At 42.6% G+C, this 19,864-nt stretch overlaps 1 protein-coding gene across 1 annotated transcript; it reads left to right on the top strand.

The window, feature by feature from the left end:
* Positions 1-84: 84 nt before the first annotated feature.
* Positions 85-16,735, top strand: LOC105912153 (G-protein coupled receptor 22-like). Its single transcript, XM_031567448.2, has 2 exons — positions 85-545; positions 12,766-16,735. The coding sequence occupies exon 2, from the start codon at positions 12,885-12,887 to the stop codon at positions 14,349-14,351; it is 1,467 nt and encodes a 488-aa protein (XP_031423308.1). The 5' UTR covers positions 85-545; positions 12,766-12,884; the 3' UTR covers positions 14,352-16,735.
* The last annotated feature ends 3,129 nt before the right edge of the window (positions 16,736-19,864 follow it).

Genomic DNA, 19,864 nt, shown 5'->3' on the forward strand with positions numbered 1-19,864 from the left:
CTCCTTCTATCCTCGTGCTCACGGTTCGGAGCCTATTCGAGCCTGCCACCCCCGCCCTCCCCCCTCCCACCCCAGCAGCCTGCAGACATCGCCGTATTGGACAAGAGGGAAGAGCTCTTTCTGTATCTCTGGTGGGTACCCACTGCTCCTAAACCGCAGTGCGTGTGACAAGGAGTCAACCTGACAGAGACAAAGCTTTATTTGATTTTGTTCTCCGTCCCAGCTGCCTTCACTATAACAGCCTATAGCTTAACTGATACAGCCACGGAGAGTAATGGTAGGGGCTCACCAAATGCGCCAAAAGTAGACTATTTAAAAGGATGCACAGGTAGAGACGCTAGTATAAGGAAAGCCCCTCGCCTGTATTGTGCACAGACACACGCTTGATTTGTTTACAGAGCTCAAACGTTTTGGTGGTGTTTTGGTTGAATACAAAACTTTCTAGACGTGCCATTGAAAGAGGAGCAGGCTGTGGGTCTCAGGAGCAGGACAAACGGGCACCTGCTGAAGAATGTAGCGGGAACCGGACCACACCACCGCGGGAGGTAAGTTCAGCATATCTGCCTAGTGTCACAACAACCGTTTAATACCATACGTAGGTGGTGTACGTTTTGTTCAGTAATAAGATAAATTGTGTTCGTGTGTTTCAACGTTCAAATATGTAGAGTGTTTTCTGACATACAGTAATCGTGAGAGCTACAGTATAATAGGCTTTCTATTGTGCATGTCAACGTGGAATAGATGAGAAATCACACCAGATCAATCTCCTGGCACGGATGTCATCCATGGCATGTCATCTTTTCTGTTGGATGAATCACACACAACCTCTGCTTTTGGAAACACATGCAGCTCTTTTCACATAGTTATAACTGGGGTGAGATCACGCCATCCTGGAAGGAAATCTCATTAAAATAAGTGTGTTTTTGAGGCTGTCTTTGGTGGCTTTAGGTGGAACTCACAGCAATGTGCCCTGCCTATTCATAACAATGTTTTTCAACCTGTGGTAGTAGCCGTGTGGCATTATTCTTAAAATGTTCTCTATTTTTCTAAATTGAGTTTTATGCATTTGCTAGCAATGGCAAGATCAGATAATTTTTAATCTACAAGACACATTAAATATGCTACATTAGACATCTAATTAATGGTATGTAGCACAATTCAGTTGTTCATCAAGCTTATCTGGGGACTTCACAAAAGATACAGCCACACTGTAATAATTCACAGCTTCTTTTTATTGCTTTAAACTGAGATTTGCACTAAAATGTTTAACAAAATATTTCGCACTGTGCTGAGTGATCTCTCCGTGGCGTGGATGTGTTGTTGTTGTTTGACTTTGAGCACAGTGGCGCAGACTCTCAGAAGCTGTGTGTTTTTCCTGGCCTCCTCCGAGAAATGGTCCTTTGAGGGTTTCATAGGAAAACATCTTTCCACAATAATTGTGTTGAACTGTGTGTATGTGTGCCTGTGCTTGTGCACGTTTGTGCGGGTCTATTTATGTAAGTATATTTGTTGGAGCACACTGATATCTGCGTATACCTGTGTGAATAGAGATGGTGTGTGCGACTGCACATGTATATGCAGGTGCGCATGTGTCTGTATGGGAGCAATGAAACACGCTATTCACATCTCTTAGGTGTTTTTTTTTCTTCCAGTTTCATAAGAAGTCTTTGTAGAGTACCAAACACTTCAAAGTGAACACCCCGCAGAGAAGTGCTGCCATTTCCGTATTCAGTAATGTAATATAAAATAATAATGCACCACGGACATATAATATTTCTCTGCATATCAACCTTCTCCATGTCTACCCTGCACCTGATCACTTTAGATGTTGTCATGAAAAGCACGGAAGGATGAAAGTGGTTCTGTTCCATCCTCTCCGCTGCGGTAATAATAGCTGAAAAAGAGCGTCAAGTACTGGGCACGCACGATAAGAGGAGGAAGCAAGAGGGACCGAGAGAAGGAAGGGAGGAAAGTGATCCAAAAAGCAGGCCAGTGAATAGATAACCAGAGCAAGGGTGGGAAAGCAGGACGTTGATAGATGAGAGGTGGGTGGATGCAGGTGTAGGCCAAAAAAAGTGAGCGTGAGAAAGAGAGACAGAGAGAGAGGAAGTACAGAAGATGGAAGGAGGAGAGATGGGGTGCTTATGAGGTTAAGATGGTGAGTGGTTTGGTCATGATGAAAGCTTTCCCATTTTAACTCTGCTTCTCTGTGGAATGTGTTTGCACTCTGAACATAAGGTAACCTTTCGACAGAGTGATGGGTGAAGAATGAGTGAAAAAAAAGAAGAAAGGAAAACATCTGCTTTTTCTCTCCGTTCAGGAGCACTAGATGTATCAGAAGAATTCTACTCTAATTGCTTCTGTCTGTAGATAAGCAACTTCCATCATTCGTGCTAAATGGCTCCACTCCCTTTCATCTCTCTCTCTCTCTCTCCATTTTCTTACGTCCTCCTCTCTCTCTCTCTCTCTCTTTCTCTCTCATATTCTCCGTTTCCCTCCCTCTCTGTCCTATTTGGCACTCAAGTTTTGGTATCGGCCGCTTTGAATCCAAGATTCCGCCGTAAAAGCACGGCGTTCAATTATTCATGTGGCTGTGAAGCAGGACAATACACAGTGCCAGAATTGTCTCGTGTTCCCTTGAAGGGCGCGGAGCACATCTGACCACTGCTGACCATTGGCAGTTGTATGCCTGGGCACAGTTTCAGCCCAAAGTGAGAACAAAGGCCCATATGCACAGGTTGCTGTCTGACACGATATGATGCAGTCTCAGAGGCCAGAGTAGAAATATCTCTTCAGAAAGCGGGGACAATTTTTCCATTATTATCCAAAGAGACTTTCACATTTAATGGTTATGGTATTCCAAGAAGAAATAGACTTTCATTTGAAGAGTTTCTACGTTTCAAAATAGTGGAATGGGTCATTCCATACCAAACCGCATGAAATCTGAAAAATTTCCCATGGGATCCCCTCTGCTTTTCTCCACATTTTTATCCGGTATACCCATCGTCCAAATAACGACACAGGAGAAATTTCACAGCCAAACACCTGACGTTAACAAATATATGGCAATTTGAATTAAGAGACCCTCACACAAATTTTCCCTTTTTCACTGCCTAAAATTTGATGTAGCATTTTTGGATACTGACATTTTCAAATAATACTTTTTTAATTATTCATTAGCATGTGATTTGTGCACTTGTGATCTTACCATTTTCAGACCTTCACCAAGTCCAAATCACAATATATTTAGAGAGAGTCTTTGCCAAATGAGCATATGTACACAACACAGTTCATATTGTTTTCTCTCTTTTTCTTTTTGAGATATGTTTCCACGGAAATGGTCATTTGAAATCTCAAGGTGTGTCCTTATTTCAAGATAGTGTGATTGAAAATAAAAGTAATATTCACTGAAATAATTGAGCCATGAAGTTGAAAGATGGATATAATAAAGACGTACATGTGAACTAAATATAAGCACAATTTCAGCATCCTAAGTAATTGCCAACATTATATTATATATATATATTTATATTATTATAAAAATGTGGAGAAAAACTGAGGGGACATGCGGTCGTCTAAGTGATCTGGCATGGAATCACCAAAAGAGCTTCATCTCTTCACCTTTGCTTCTCTCACAATAGCTGTGTATTCTTCTTTAAACGTTAGATAAATGTAGATTAGATCAAAAAGGGACACAATGGTGTCAAAAGGTTTTGTAAAAGCCAAGCACATGATCAACACACCAGTTGGATGAGATCACACATCAAGCTCCTCTATTGCTCTCAATGGTTAGGCTAGGTAAAAGATGAGGGTCAGACTGTGGGATAATAGCAAGATGACAACTTTGCAAACTAGTCTTTTCAAAAACAATGTTATTTGGAGCGAATTGAGTAATTAATAGGATTGGCTGTGCCTTCATTAAGTGAATGAATTAAAATCGACAGATGTAGACTTACAGGGTTGCCTGAAATTGATTATCCACGGTGGTCCTTCTTCTTGTGTTGATCCTCGTTTTTCAAGGTTAGGATATGGATCATAATTCTGCCTTTGGCAACCGTGTTGCCCAGTGTCTTACAATGATTTTTTTTCATTTTCCTCTGCAACTCCTTCTCTGACACATCATGTATAAACTGGATTTCTTTGTGGACATCCTAGGCAATGAAACTGGGGAAGAGTTAATATTCCTTGTCTTCCTTGTTTACGAGGGTAGTTCAAGGACATAATTTACATCAGCATTCAGAAAGAATGCCGGCATGAGAGTAGAGTCCACTTTGGAGCTTACCAGATGGAACAAAAATGTAATAAAATAAATTCAGCAAATTGAGTTGAATTCATTTGACTTATTAATGTAGAACTAATAATACGACATTTAAAAAAAATGTCATATCTGGATACTTTAAGTAGGCTGCAGTATCAACAATAAGCAATCAATGGGCAGGATATGCATTTTATTGTATGTGTATATAAATAACATAACATTACTGGGTCTGGTTTTTGTAGGCTACATTTCGCGTGTGGAATAGAAAAGAATATCTCATCTCTAAAGACTAGGCCATGTCCTTTTGGCTGTGGTTGTGTGCGATGACTGAAAGTAAAGACTGTGATGCCTGTGATGCCTGCTGAGGCTCAGGAATACACACGCCTCATGGGCAACTGATCACTGACTGGAACTCACCTGAGATCAAAAGCTCTTACGAGGGGAGGGAGAAATTTCCATCCCTGAAACCATTAGCTAGGCAGGTGGCTTCCAATTAGGCTTGTTATAGAAGATTAATTCAGTGATTTTCTTCATAATTTATGAATGATTGCATTATATTAATGTAATATTGAACACGGTTAAATAGAAATTAAGCTGTTATAAATAGAAACAGACAATTATGCTTGAATCATTCCTGCACAACACAGTCTGCATCACAGTCCAAGGGACAATGTTTTTAATGGGCTGTTAGGAAAAGGCATTTTCACACCTCTGTAACATTTTGTCAACCTGTATTCTCTTCAATTTCGGCCCATTTTAAGACAGACATTTAAATGCCAAATAATAGAGCGGTTCTATGCAATTTATACATGTTGATATGTCTACCCCTACATACTTGTTTCTAATAAAGTATTTGTAGCAGTCCAGAAACTGAATATTTTGAAGGCATGTAGGAGATCTGTTCCATCGTGATTCAGGCAGTGTCACGAGGGAATGCTGAGGCTTCTGCCTCTTTGGCTGATGTCAGCCTTTTGCGCTGACCATGATCCTTCTTCACCAGAGATGGGTGCTTGATGGGTTTCTGTATATAGCTGCTTCAGCAAAGATCATTAAGGCCACTCTAGTGGTAGAGAAAGAGGAAGAAACCCAATGTATCATTATTATTAGTAAGATCTCATTTAAATTTGGTAATGTTGCATATGTCATACAAAAGGTTTAAACATTTAAGCGTTGTGGTTTGGTGTGGAAAAAAATACTCGATGCTGGATAACACCAATACCACATTATGTCAGATCCTCATTTTTAAATCTTGTGAGAGACACTCAGGGCCTCATTTACTAACATTTGTGAGTGCAGCGCAATCAGCGCCTTTGCCAAACGGTGTGTTTCCTCATTTTGCGTGGTATTTATCTTTATCAAACAAGAACCTCGTCTCATAATCAGCGCCTTACTCCGTCCTCTAGTGTTATTTAATGAGCCGCTAAAATAGGGGAGAATGGGCCTGCTTGTTCTTGCCACCATGGATGATGAGTTAGAAATATAATTTTAAAAAAACTTTGCTTTGAAGGGTTGAACAGTACCGTATAGGTGCCTTTCCCTTCTGTTCAGTGCAGGTGCCTTAAATTCTGCGATTGTCATTTTATCCTTTTTTACACCGTGTACTCGGTGTGCTTGAACGATGGGTGGAAATACGGTTTAAACCATACATGGAGCGGTGATTCTGGGTAAGACCTGGCCGAACAGCTGGTGGGACAATTTTGTATATGCCTATATTAAATGATATATCAAATATAAACTTTAAACAAAAGAACATTTCTGATGTTCATATTTTTCAAATTTCTCGCACGCAGATAGTTTTTATTTAGCATCTGATATGTCATGCTAAAACACCTCTTGTTTCGTTATTAATACATAATTAGGTGCACTTTACGCATCTCCTCCCATCTCTTTGCAATGAACAACACCCACTTTCCCTTATACCCTCCCAGCAGCGGGCAATCTGCATTTTTACTCAAGTGCGCCACCTTTGTTAATAAGGGTTTATGTCTTTACCCGCTATTTGCGCAGAAATTACGCCTGAAATGAGCGCAATTCTGTTAGTAAATGAGGCCCTCAGTTTCTTCTCAGAGAAAAGGGAAACAATCAAGCCCTTACGTTGTTGTTTGAGTATTCCTGCCAGGTACGCTAATGGCTAGTGTGGGTAGTGCATTAAATGTGTATCTAAGTGCATTATTTGTATTTTCCACATCATGTATTCTTTAAGAGGATCTCACTTGTTTATGTCTCAGAGAGCTGTGTTTGTTTCTTGTTTATTTTATTTTTTTAATCCATCAACCCTGGGAAATGTTATTGAAGATCGAGCAGCCCACAGTTCACAGGGGCAAGCAACAGCCCCCCAGCAGTTTCATGGCAAAAGCTTTGAAAGGTGAACTTGCTTCAGTACCCTCAGGTTGCGAACTGTGCACTGCAGTCCCCTCTTGTCTCCAAGCTTTCATATTCCACCCGTGATCCAGCCACCCTAGTTTTGTCCTGTTATGCTGTGCTGAAATGGTGTGGTGGTTCTCTTCTGGTGTCTGGTTATGGAGTGGGCTGTCTCATCGTGCCGGAGTGAATGATTTACGAGTAGGAGGATCAGAGGTGCAGAGGCCAGAGGTGTTCAGAAGAAAATGTTTTCCATCCATCTCAACCCCCTTCCCCCTCCTGCCGATTATTTTCCAACAAATGTTCAACCATTAATTGTGTGTGTGTGTGTGTGTGTGTGTGAGAGTATGTTTGTGTATGTGTATGCCTCACACTTAGACACAGAAGCACACACTTGTAAGCAAATGTGATGTAAGCCATTAGGAGTGATTTGTGAGGCTGGCTTAATATTTTCAATGAGAGAATTCAACAGTAAAATGCATGCTTGAAAGGAGGCAAATTCACTTATTCTTTAATTGTCTGATTCTACTTCAGTGTGAACGCTCTGTGCTGGATTGATAAAGCCCCTGTGCCCAACTGGCAACACAGTAGGTGTTCAACACAATCATTTTGCAGACTCCTATTCTATAAATTGACTTGGTGTCATGACAACTTGAAGAAGTGCAAAGTGTGGGCTTACTGTAAACCAAACTGTGGCTCATAGCCATCTGGGAAACAATGGTGAATAGACAAGACTTTCTGTCCTGCTTTTTCACTGGCATTGGGTTTTAACGTGCTGCTTTAACCAGTTGCATTGGTCCTGGGTAAAACGGATGCCTTGGTGAAGTTTCAGATATATTCATTAATCTGTATTCATTCTCGATGTTTCAAGAGCTCAGAATAATTTTGAGAATTTGGTCTGTAAACCGTGACAATACCAGGGATTAAGAATCAGTGTTACATTGGTTACAGCAATTATTTCTATTTTCTGTGATTTGGTGTTGTGCCCGTGCATTTTGGATTATCCATTGTTAGATTTGTATCTGGTGGACACAGTAACATTTGCCAGATGTTAGTGAACTTGAAGTGCACTTCACAAACAAAGACAACTAATAAAGATAACAAGACATAACAAGAAGACTATGAAAACCTAAATGTTGGAATTAAGAGGTTTTTCTTGACCTGGTGGTGGTGCTAGAGATTTTGATTTAGTGCGCTTCAAGCTAATTCTACATGTGCTGATGTTATTTGGCACCACAAAAAGTGGCATGAATTGAAATACAGTTCAGAAAGTAGAGCGGAAAGGTTAATTACATTTGGGATGTCTTGGACCTCGGCTCTTTAGCCTGAAGAACTTTGATATCACTTATGCTGAAACCAGTCTTAGCCAGTCCAAATCAACAGCTGTTCCGTGAATCAGCAACTCATGTTGTGTCGTGTAAATATTGAGCGGAACTGACTACACAGAATGGAACATTGGTCTTTTTTTAATTTATTTATTTACTGACAAAAATACACCTAAGCCTGTCTCCACTAGTCACAGTCAATTTTGATTTGTGGTGTTTTGTTCCGTGCACTCTGTGATAATGTTTTGCAATTTTAGAGTCAATACAAAAAGTAAATGAATATGCTGTTGACATTTCAGTAAGGGCTGGTCAGGATGTTGCCAAAAAGAATCGTATTGTTCTGAGCACTGTTAAAAGGTGAATCATCCTCACCAAACTTGTCTTACTGACATTTTAGTGCCTAAAATGATGTCTGATGCATGATGACAAAGCAGGATTCAGATTATTTGTTGGAAATGTTATGAAAAACAATATACAATGGCTAAGACGTTCAGGTGTTGCATGCCTCGTCGTCAGGGATGATTTAATATAAAAACAGACAGACAGGTAGTTATATAGACATATAGATAGATGGATAGATAGGTAAATAGTTGTTCTTGATCTGATGAAATTTTAAGTAGAGTGTGACAGAAGCTAACATTGCCTCAGCTTTTCTGAGGTTCTCTCTGTCCAGCTCAGTCAGCTCACACCAGGGTCCCGACCACTCACAGCTGTACAGTCCACTGTTGAATGGAGGTAATAAGCAACAAAATGCTATGATTGATTGGCTCGAAGCTTAAGATAGGGAGTCATAATTATCCTCTAGTTTACTGTAGTGGAGTCATCTCTCCTCTCTCTGGTGGTCGGAAGTGATTAAAGCCGATTACCTGAGGCCCCTGGGCTCCCCAGTGAAATACCCTGCTGGCAGGGGAGTTAATTAGGACGTGTGTGCTAGTGTAAGTGCACCTGGGTTTCTCTGCGTGGCTCTGTGCTGAGCTTATCAACAGCTTCTAATCTACCGTGCAAACCTACGCGGAGGTGGGTCTTGTGTGTGAGAGAGGGGAGGGAGGGGGCTGCACGCTGTGTGTAGCATTAGTTTCGCCTGTTGGGTGTCAGTGGATGTTTATGCCACTCTTCAAGCAATGACCTGAGGATCCCGACGTCTGTGTTGCATGCAACAGCAAAACGGGCTCACTGTTGAGCATGGTTATCGGGCTGCGCTGGTGATAGGGAGAGACAGGTCCGTGCGCTCAGCGGTTGGCTGAGCGCTGCTGGCCTTGAGCTTCAGGGGTCAGGTGAAGGTCACGTTGCATTGTCTCACAGATAAAAACACACTTGCTGCAGCTCCTTAGGGTTCCTCAGTTCAATCAATCCATAATACGAAATGACTGTTCAGCCTGACAAACAAGTGCACATCAGATACAGACCATTAAATATAGGGGTGGGAATCTCTTGGCACCTCACGATTCGATTCGATTCCGATTCAGAGGTCAACGATTCGATTCTAAACCGATTATCGATTCTAAACCGATAAAACGATTTATCGATGCATCTCGATTTTTAAAACCTTTGAGTTTGCTATTCAGAGTCTCAAATCACTTCCTACTTTGTGTTTGATATCAACAGATGAATTACCTTCTCAATTTTTTTATTAGAGAAAAAGCTTTTCCTTGTCACAATTATGACTTTCTATGAACAAGGCAATAATCGATGCAGCTTGCATTTCAACACAAAACGGATGTGTAAAAAAAAAAATGTTTTTTTTTTTTTTTTTTATTAAAAAAATCGATTATTAACTTTTCTGAATCGAGACAGAATCGTTCTAGAGAGAATCGAGATAAATCGAAGAATCGATTTTTTTTCCCACCCCTAATTAAATACCAATTAAGCCATATATCAAATGTCTATGTATGTTTTTACATTTTTACCAAAGAACTACTTTGTTCCTTGTGTTCCCCTTAAGTGCTGGCGTATCAGTCTTGTTTTATTGTCTGGATGAGACTGAACGTGATGTTGGCCCTCACAAAACCACTATGAGAAGAGAGATTGGATGCAGTAGGGGGCCTTAAGGATGTGGGGGAAAAGTAAACACATTGCATCATTCTCTCCAGCCTTCCTGTCCCCCGAGGAGTTCTCTGTTTACTTGAAAGTAGGATTGCTGTCCTTCCCCCATGAGTGTGCACACAAACCCACACTTACACGCACACACACCAGTCTTGGCCCAAACCCCAAACCTGTTCCTGCTGTGTTATCAATAATGGAGACAACCATGTCCGCGGCAGGCACCTAAGTCGCCTTTTATCACGGATCACAAACTGTGTACCATCTTACTGTTGTCATTTTTTTGTTGCCGCTGCCACTCGGCCCGGGCTCATCCCGCATGGCAGAGTGATGATCAGGCAGTCTGCTCACGAACAGTGCCAGCTGGAAATCTCTACAATGAGCTGAGCACAAGACTGCAGCACTTAAAGCAGCAACCCCTCCACCTTTCTCTCTCTCTCTTTCCCCCCCCCCCCCCCACACACACACACTCTCACTTGTCATCTGCCTTGGCCCCTGCTCAGTGTTCATCCCCACATTCTCTCCTCTCACTCCCTTTCTTTCATTGTCAACAGGGGCAATCCAGAGCCTCACCACATCTTATGTCATTTTTTTTGTTTCCCCCATAGCTGAAATTGACTGCATTTGATAGTAGTAGAGTAAGTAAAATGTCCCTGGGCCAACAGCACTTGAACACTTGTAAGTCAATGTAGTCATTTACTTCAGTGTGGTGACATTCAGAAGTACAGCACAGGCACCACTCACTAGCAGCTGGCCTCTCATTACTGCAGACTAGAGCCCGGTTGCTATGGAAACAACAACACCAGAGAATAGGATATGGAGAAAAAAAAGAAGAAATAACTTGTTTTATATCAAGAGAGTGAAGAACTAGTCAAATTACATGTATGACCTTATTAAGTCAAACCATATTTTGTTTAAATTCACAATGTTTGGGTGAAGGTGATTTGGGTTTTTAGTTAAACTGTTGTAGGTGAGCAATCCCAGGATCCATTCAGATTCTTTTACAATTCATAAACAAAAATGCTTTGCTTTTTTGTAGTATACCCCTCAGAATATTCATTTTACAATAACAGAATATCTGCTTTATGCTTTCTCTACATTTAAATCAATGGCCCACTAGGCTCCCATTACTATCAGTCCTATTAGCTAAGACAGATGGTCCTTTACATCTTACTGATAGCGACTCTCAATTCAGTGCCTCCTTGCATCATTTGGGTATTGACAGGCTGACTCAATCACTTAAATTGCATTATGCAAATACCGTGAGATTAAAACTTCATATGCTGAAATAGACATGCTTTTGTCTGTTGTTAGCTGAAGGTCCATGTCTAAACTAGAGTGTCATCACATTTCCTGAAAGAAATATATTTCCTCTGCTGAAGGCAGAGGCGGACATTTTTTTGCCGAGTTGGGCCAACTGCATTGAATACTTTGATGTAATTTTTCTTAAAAGAGCGTGTCGAATATTTTTAACCACGATATACGGTTAACATTAATGCTTTAAATCAAAGCTATTATGGCTCACTGCAGGGATATTTAATATGCTCTTTACTAAAGCACTCTCTTCCTCTAATAAATGGGCCATTGACATTATAACATTAAGAATATTTGCCGTCACCGCCAAACTTCAAGAGCAGTCATTTCCTGTCTGAGTAATGGCTGAGTGCCAAGATAAACGTAGGTTGTTCTTCCACTAGAATGTGATAAAAAGTGTAACCCTTTACATGAGGACTGGGAAGATGCTGAGTTACTTATTCTTCATAATAGGCACTCAATCTGCATATCTTATCTCCCTGCTCTGCCTGTCTGTTTTCAGGGTAACCTTTAAGTCGAAATAGGACTGCATTGTTCCCTTCAGGTGGGGGGCTTGTGTGTGTGTGTGTGTGTGTGTGTGTGTGTGTGTGTGTGTGTGTGTGCGTGTGTGTGTCTGCATATGTGTGTATGTCTGCATGTGTGTGACAGAGAGAGAGAGTGTGTGTGTGTGTTTGTGTGAATGTGTGTGTGTGTGGGGTGCCTTTGTGCAGCAACAACTGTTGAGGATCATAATGTATGACAGAGCAGGATATCCAGGCTCCCAGGGACATGTTCCCTCCACAGAAGGAACATCTGCTGCCCAGTATGCTACAGACACGACAGCTTTGATGGCTGTCGTCAGGCTAGAGAGGGGCCAGCGGAGAGGCTCGGAGAGCTCAGGAGAAGGCAGGTGAAGAGAAGGGAACACGCAGTGCAGGGACATACTGTGTAGGATGTTATCTTATTACCAACAATTTATTGACTGGGGTGTCAGGCACCTGGACAGCTTCAATTACGGGACAGTGTATGTTTGGCTTACAGGGTATATGTGTAGGACCACCCTTATGATTAAATATGTATTACTGCACTGTGGTGGTCTGGTTTAGATTCCAGACTTCATGTGCTTTGACAGATTTGTCTGGGATAGGGAGGAGTTGTATCTTTTACATTGCTGTGTAATGTAAATAATGTGCATGTGTAATAACTTTTAACCTTCCATGTTTTGTATTCTGCACATGACTGCCAGTATAGCAGTATGTACTTATAAGAACATGTGTTTATTCAGTGACCCTAATAAACACTTTCCTCTAGATTAAACTTTATTGTCTTACAAAACCAATGAAATGCAGTTAACATCTAACCCGAAGTGCAAAAATAACCGTTTTTCTAGAGATAAAGAATATGACTACAATGTGTTGTCTCTGTACATTCTCTTTCTGGACTGTGTGGTTCATCCATCTTTCCCTCTCTATTCCCTCTCCTCCTCAGGCGTGGCTCAGAGCTGTCCATCACTCATCTGACTATCACTAGAATGGACACCTGGCTGCGCTGGGGCCACTGGCCCCGTCACTGCATGAGGTAAAGCACCGCATCATCGCAGGGTTGTCATGGAGACCGAGAGCTACACCACCCTGCGCCTGGAGACCAGCGACGGCATGGGGACGGTGGTGAGCACTGGAATCCTGGAGAGCCACGGCGGCTCCACCCCTCCCTCTGGGTGGCACACGCCGTACCCAATAGGCTTTCAGGTGTCCCTGACCAGCTTCCTGATGCTGGAGCTGGTGCTGGGCTTCAGCAGCAACCTGACCGTGCTGGTGCTCTACTGCTCCCAGTCCAATCTGGTGGACTCGGTCAGCAACATGGTGACGGTCAACCTGCACATCCTGGACATTGTGGTGTGCGTGTTGTGCCTGCCGCTGACGGTGGTGGTGGTGTTGCTGCCCCCTGGCCGTGACCTGGCGCTCATCTGCTGCTTTCATGAGGCCTGTGTGACGTTTGCCAGCATCTCCACAGCCATCAATGTGCTCGTCATCAGCATGGACCGCTACGACATCTCTGTGCGACCGGCCAATCGGCTGCTGACGCCGCGCTGGGCAGGGATGCTGCTGGCGGCCGTGTGGGCTGTCTCGTTGGCGGTCTTCTTCATTCCGTTCATTGAAGTGGACTTCTTCTCCTCAGAGACGGATTACGGGGTGCCCGGCACCACCGAGTCCACGTCATGGCGCAACCGGACGTTGCTGTGTGTTGGCGGGCAGGGCTACCACATAGGGTTGGGAATGTACTACCACCTCTTGCTGCAGGTGCCCATTTTCTTTGCCACGGTGGTGGTGATGCTCTTCACGTACTCGCGCATCCTCCGCGCGCTCAATATCCGCATCGGCACCCAATTGCGCAAGAACCAGCATGTCCGCCGCGGCCTGGGCTGCCGGGGCCGCCGCGGTCGCAGGCGCAAACGCAAGGCGGAGCAGGAGGAGCTTGAGAGGGCCGAGCAGTCCAAGCAACTCACCCACCCTCCACTCATATCCTCGCCCACCCCTACCGCCACCTCCCCTCCGGCCCTGTCCACTGCGCCCCTGATGGGTGCGGACAGCGCAGCAGCGTCCCCAGCTCCAGCTCCAGCTCCTTTGGGGGTGCAGGCCTCGGTGTCGGCCATCATTGCCCTACGCCGGGCCGTACGACGCCACAGGGACCGGCGGGAGCGCCAGCGGCGCGTCTTCAGAATGTCGCTGCTCATCATCTCCACCTTCCTGGGCTGCTGGGCGCCAATCTCGGTGACCAATATGCTGATTCTCTGCCTGGGCCCCAGCGACACACTCGTTTCGCTACGCCTCTGGTTCCTGGCCATGGCCTACGGCACCACCATCTCCCACCCGCTGCTTTATGCCTTCACGCGCCAGAAGCTGCGGCGCGTGCTCAGGGCCAAGGTCAAGAAGCGCGTGGTCTCGCTGCTGCAGGTGGACCCCTCTCCCGGGGGCACTGTCATCCAAAACTCCTGGGTGGAGGCACGGAAGGGCCGTAAGCTACGCCTGGAGGGCAGTGACGCTATGGATCGCTGCCTGACGGAACCGCTGTGAAAGAGCCAGGTTCGGCACTGCAGTCCTACAGTAAAGGATCCAGATGTGAATGCCAATCGGGTTCTAACCACACAGCTGTGAAGAAGGCTCTGACACTACTCAAAACAGTAATATGGTTTTCAAAACCCTGTAAGCTATCTCAAATGGAGTACTCTGGGAATAATGTATTATAACCCAGGATGTAATGTTCAAACACATATTTTGATTAGTGTTTAGCAGACATATGTTGTCAAGTGGATATTTTGTAGTTGTCAGGTTTTTTAGCAATATATAACAGATTTTCAAAGACTAGATAGCAATATGTTCAATGAGGGCAGTATCTAGTTAAATTTCTCTTTCATGTGTTTATGAATGTACGAAAAAATTGTAAATCTTCTATACACAAACAGTACTAATTGATGTAAATGTTTTTTTGGATAATTATTTTGTATTTGAGTTGAATGAATAACATCCTAAGGAAAAGGTGAGTGTATTTGGATTTGGTCTGCCTTTTTTTTTGCAGCCAAACATAGGCAAACGTAGGAGGCCACAGGTGTGTTCATTAAACAGCTCATGTGCTGAAAAAGTAGAGGCAATAGACACGCACCTGCACCATCGGGTTTCCTTAGCAACTGCTAGTGGTAAAAGTTGTACATTTTGACCACCAGCATACCAGATGAACACAATACATGCAATTTCACCTGCAGATGAGGTTCTCAGTCTCTTCTCTGCACGGCTGTCTGGGCCCTCACCACTTCTCTGAATACTGACTCGTACGCTCACACCAACAAACTACATCCTACAACACAATGGCACATTACAGGTCTCTCCACCTAGTCTATGTTTACACAAACGGTATGGTCAGCATCTTCTGAAAGGTGCTTATTCGCCCGCTCAGAATGAGAGTCTGTGTAAATGCCAGACACAGTCACACACATGCACACACACAGGCAGCTGAGGACATAGACAGAAAGTACACACATACACATAAAAACAACAAACTCGCACAGAGTACCAGTTTGCTTTGCCCTGTCAAAAAATGACTCATGCCTTAATTCTGCTCAGAGGGTATCCAAGGTGCTGAATGTGTTCTGTATCAAAACAAGAGAGTAAGGTGATAGAGCTGTTGTGACCTTGTATTGTATGTTCTATAAGATGTGTGTCTGTTTGTAGGCCTCTCTTTGCCCTTCAGTCTACTTCACTGTTTTGTCTGGACGTCCAGTATGTGCCCCACAGTTGAAATTGTGAATTGTTGTGACGGTAAATTGAGCATGATGTTTGTGGACATATGTTTAATTTCTTTGTGTTTTTGTAATGAATGATCATTTCTAATTGAGATATGCCAGGGGTGTGTCTTTTTTAAAGGCTTTATGGCTCTGCCTACCTATGAGTGAATTGTAGGTGATCCTGTGCATTGGGTGTTTGTATGTGTGTGTGTGTGTGTGTGTGTGTGTGAGAGAGAGAGTGCGCGCGAGAGAGAGCACAGGCGTGCTTGACTGTATTTCTAGAAACAGTGTGGGATGTGATGTATATAATAAAGTAGATTCAGGGTCAAGTATAAACACTAATTGTTGTACATATTTAAACGATTTTCCTATCCTTTAATAAATAATCAGTCTGTGATATTTTGAGTACATCCTTTAATGTGCAATATTGGCTTACCTCAGAATCCCATATTTGGACTCATGTTGTTCCTACTTTATGTCATATGTACATTCAGCACTACAGAACACATGTGCAAGATGATAAGTAGGTTAGCTTATGGCAAATAATGTTGTGATTAAGTCAGTGACAACACTGCTCAAATTTCAGTGAGTGTCACTTATTTGATATCTCTACATAAAGAATGTGTTGTTTTGTGTTGCTATTCATATGTATACTATATGAGGATAATAGGGATGAGATGTGATGGTGTTGTTTGACTAGTGGCAGTGAAACGGAGAAGCAAACAGATAAGTGAGAAAAACAAAGGTGGTGCAGCAAGCTGGGGTCAGGACTCTACTCTGCCACCTAATTACACAGCTGTAACACCTCTGACTGCTGGGAGAAATCCCTCTAAGGAATAGAGTACAAAACAGGACAGCTTTCCAAAGGCCTGTACTGGTATACTCTTGTAAGATGGTTTATAAATGTGGTGACTCACAAGATGATACAAGGATGAAGGGGACTGCAGGGAGAGATATTTTTTTCAGTGTATAGCATCTGCGACCTGGGCATCGCAGAGATAAATGTAGTATGTTGTCAAATGGATTTAATGACACCATGTTTCTTTGTATTGACATAAACGCACATTCAAAGTCCACGCACTGCACGCTCTCACATGATGTTGCAATGTTTAGAGTATATCCACTGTGCTGTTTTATTGTATGTACAGAACGTCTGTTTCAATAAATCAGACAGGTATATTTTGTCCATTGTGTTTCCTCTTTGCAATCGTGTGCCTTTTATCACAACAGGAGCGCCACTTGGCTGAACGACGGTGAGGTACCCAGGGTGACAAATGAGGGAGATTGCAGACACGCTATCGGCGCGCTGAAATGGCTGGCAGTTTAAGTTTGACTCTTTACAGAGCACTGTGAGCGAGCGCTCACTCTCGCTGAGAAACCGCGCTTCCCTGCTGTGTGGGCTGTAGCTTCAGGGAGAATCAGAGAGGGGCAACTTATACAACAGGCCACAACATAGACCTGCACTTAGGCTATGCACACATGAACACTGACACACACACAAATCCTATCTTTATCTCTCTCTCTTATACACCCACTCACACACACGAGATCGATTTCCAAGCCCCCCACACATTATCACAAAATCACAATGCAAATTTTCGAAATGGATTTGAACTACAATGCTTTTCACCCATATCTCAGATGCAAGCTAATTCGGTGACAGATCTGACTCAGATCCATATTTATATCAGATAGCAGATGTCTCTTGGCTATATGGCTGTCAGGATACTTTATTCAGACACAACAATACATAAAACAACGCACAGCAGCAATCAAAGCTCAGATTAATTGACCAGCCATAACTTACCAAAAATAAATTATAAACACAATTCATTTAATTTAAAATACAATTACACGGAAGTGTGACAATTAACCTCCTCTTCCGGTGAATGTGACCTGCTCAGATAGTATCATCTCTTGAGGGATGAAAGCGTGCAGAGTCGCTGACCTATTTTAGAAGAGTCAAGATGGTAAGTGTTTTTTTTTTTTTTTAACCAACTTGTTGTCCCCATAGACGACTGCAAAAGCACATGCAGGAAATTTCGTCCGTCCATGTTCGAAGTAACACTGGATATCTTGCTATCTGCAATAGGCTACGTATCTCCACAATCTATTTTGTGCAATTAGTAAATTAGCCTACTAGGCTATATACTTACGAATAACCCTCGTAACGTTGTTATGCGGCTTGAGGGATGCTTGCAAAACTATTTCCATGCAACACATTACCCATGGTGTTAGCCATACATTTTTTAATCTGCTTATCCACCTAGGGAGGCTGTTTGTGGTAGGCCTACCGCACCCTTAAATGTGTTTTGGAGTTGTAAACTAAATGATGACTGTAGGCTACTGTGATGAAACACATCAATGTTGGTATTAATATTGACATAAAAAAAATCAAAATTTTAAAATCATCCTGAACCTTGCGAGGCCGATACAGACGTAGATTCAACCGTTAGGCAGTTATCTACGTCATTAAATGGCTGGCCCACCTCCCCAGCCACCGCCTGTGAGTGAGTGAGTGTGGTCTCATTTTCATTTGCTGATCGAGATTCATCATACACAGAGGTTTACACCCCTTGGCCTTGCCTTCTATTGCATTTTTCAAAGGTATACAGTGGTTGGAGTTAAACTCCGAGCTGGGGTGGAGTTACACTTAATTACATAGTCTTTAGAATTGGTGAATGAGTTGGTGTTAAGTTTGAGAGGTACAGTTTGATACATGTAAGATGAATTTGAGTTGTTTGTGAAATTTATGTCACTGTTACGCCATTAACAACCGCAGCTCACTCACCATCAGTAACCCTGAAAATCTGCTAAACGGTACTGTCATGGTAAAAAGTGACCGGGTGCCAAAAAGAGCCCGGGTGATGTAATATTGGCTTTCGAACGACTCTTGAGTGACAGTTGCTATACCAACGTTAGCATTACGTCACCCGGGCTCTTTTTGGAAGTCAGACTACCTGAATAACGCGATTTACCCCAGAGCATCTAGCATTATACTTCGCTACCTGAGACCAGCTTGCCTGTATTTTACCTGCAATAAACCATGTGCTTGATGTTTGACTGTGTTAGGAAAGTTGTTGACTCACAAGTTTATTATAGTGTCAAAGTAAGTACATTTCAACCGGTTAAATCGCCGCTAGCCTCTCGTTAGCGATTAGCAATTCCTCCATTAGCTGGGGCACATTATTTTGCTTAGTGTATAGCTAGCAAGCTAGTATGAACTCTCCCAAGTTTTTCTAAATAGGCCTATATCAACAAATAATGGTAGATATTTAAGATGTTAGCAAATGAACTGGCTGGCTTGCTAAAAAGGTAGATGAACAAGCACCGTATAGTATTTAGGATGTTAGCAAATTAACTTGCTGGCTTGCTTAAAAGGTAGATGAACAAGCACCATATATTATTTAAGATGTTATTAAATTAACTGGCTAGCTTGCTTAAGAGGTATATGAACAAGCACCGTAACGTATATTATTTAAGATGTGAGCAAATTAACTGGCTGGCCTGCTAAAAAGGTAGATGAACAAGCACCGTATATTATTTAAGATGTTAGCAAACTAACTGGCTGGCTTGCTAAAACGGTAGATAAACAAGCACCGTATATCAGTATATTTTCTCCTTTTTATAAAAACGAATTTCTACTCTAAACAATTTCAATTGAAATGCAAATGATGATGTAAACGGCTGAAATGGAACACTTTATTTACCGGGTAAAAATGTGTTTAGCCACAATATATAGCGATTCAAAAAGTAGTATTGACTGCAAATGTTGATGTACAGGATACCGGCAGGTGTAGCTAAAACGGAATACTTAATAGTTTTAGGGACAATATTAAGTGACTAACAAGTAGCTGATGGCTTTCGAACGACTCTTGAGACTGACCAAAAAGTGCCCGGGTTACGTAGTGTCCGGGTTACGTAATGCTAAGCGTTGGTATAGCAACTGTCACTCAAGAGTCGTTCGAAAGCCAATATTACATCACCCGGGCTCTTTTTGGCACCCGGTCACTTTTTGCCATGACAGAACCATTGGTGAAGTTATTACGTGGCCCAGGTTCTTAGAGTGGAACCGATCGGAATGTTGTTATTTCCGGAATCATTGTGTACCAATATAACCGCACTGCAATCAATAACATAGCTTTGAAATTATTTTGACATGAGCTTTACCTGCAGAGATGATGATGTTAGTTTTGTTGAAAGCGATCTAGTGTGTTAAATAAGACTTTGGCGCCCTCCATAGTTTCACAGTGAAAGAAAGCATATTCAATCACATTTGAAAGGCATTGTGGGTACCGGTTTCAACAA

The sequence above is a fragment of the Clupea harengus genome, chromosome 5, assembly GCF_900700415.2.
Source record: "Clupea harengus chromosome 5, Ch_v2.0.2, whole genome shotgun sequence".
In the NCBI taxonomy this organism is placed as follows: domain Eukaryota; kingdom Metazoa; phylum Chordata; class Actinopteri; order Clupeiformes; family Clupeidae; genus Clupea; species Clupea harengus.

Coding starts and splice junctions, on each gene's coding strand:
- LOC105912153 (XM_031567448.2), top strand. CDS start 12,885: ATGGAGACCGAGAGCTACACCACCCTGCGCCTGGAGACCAGCGACGGC.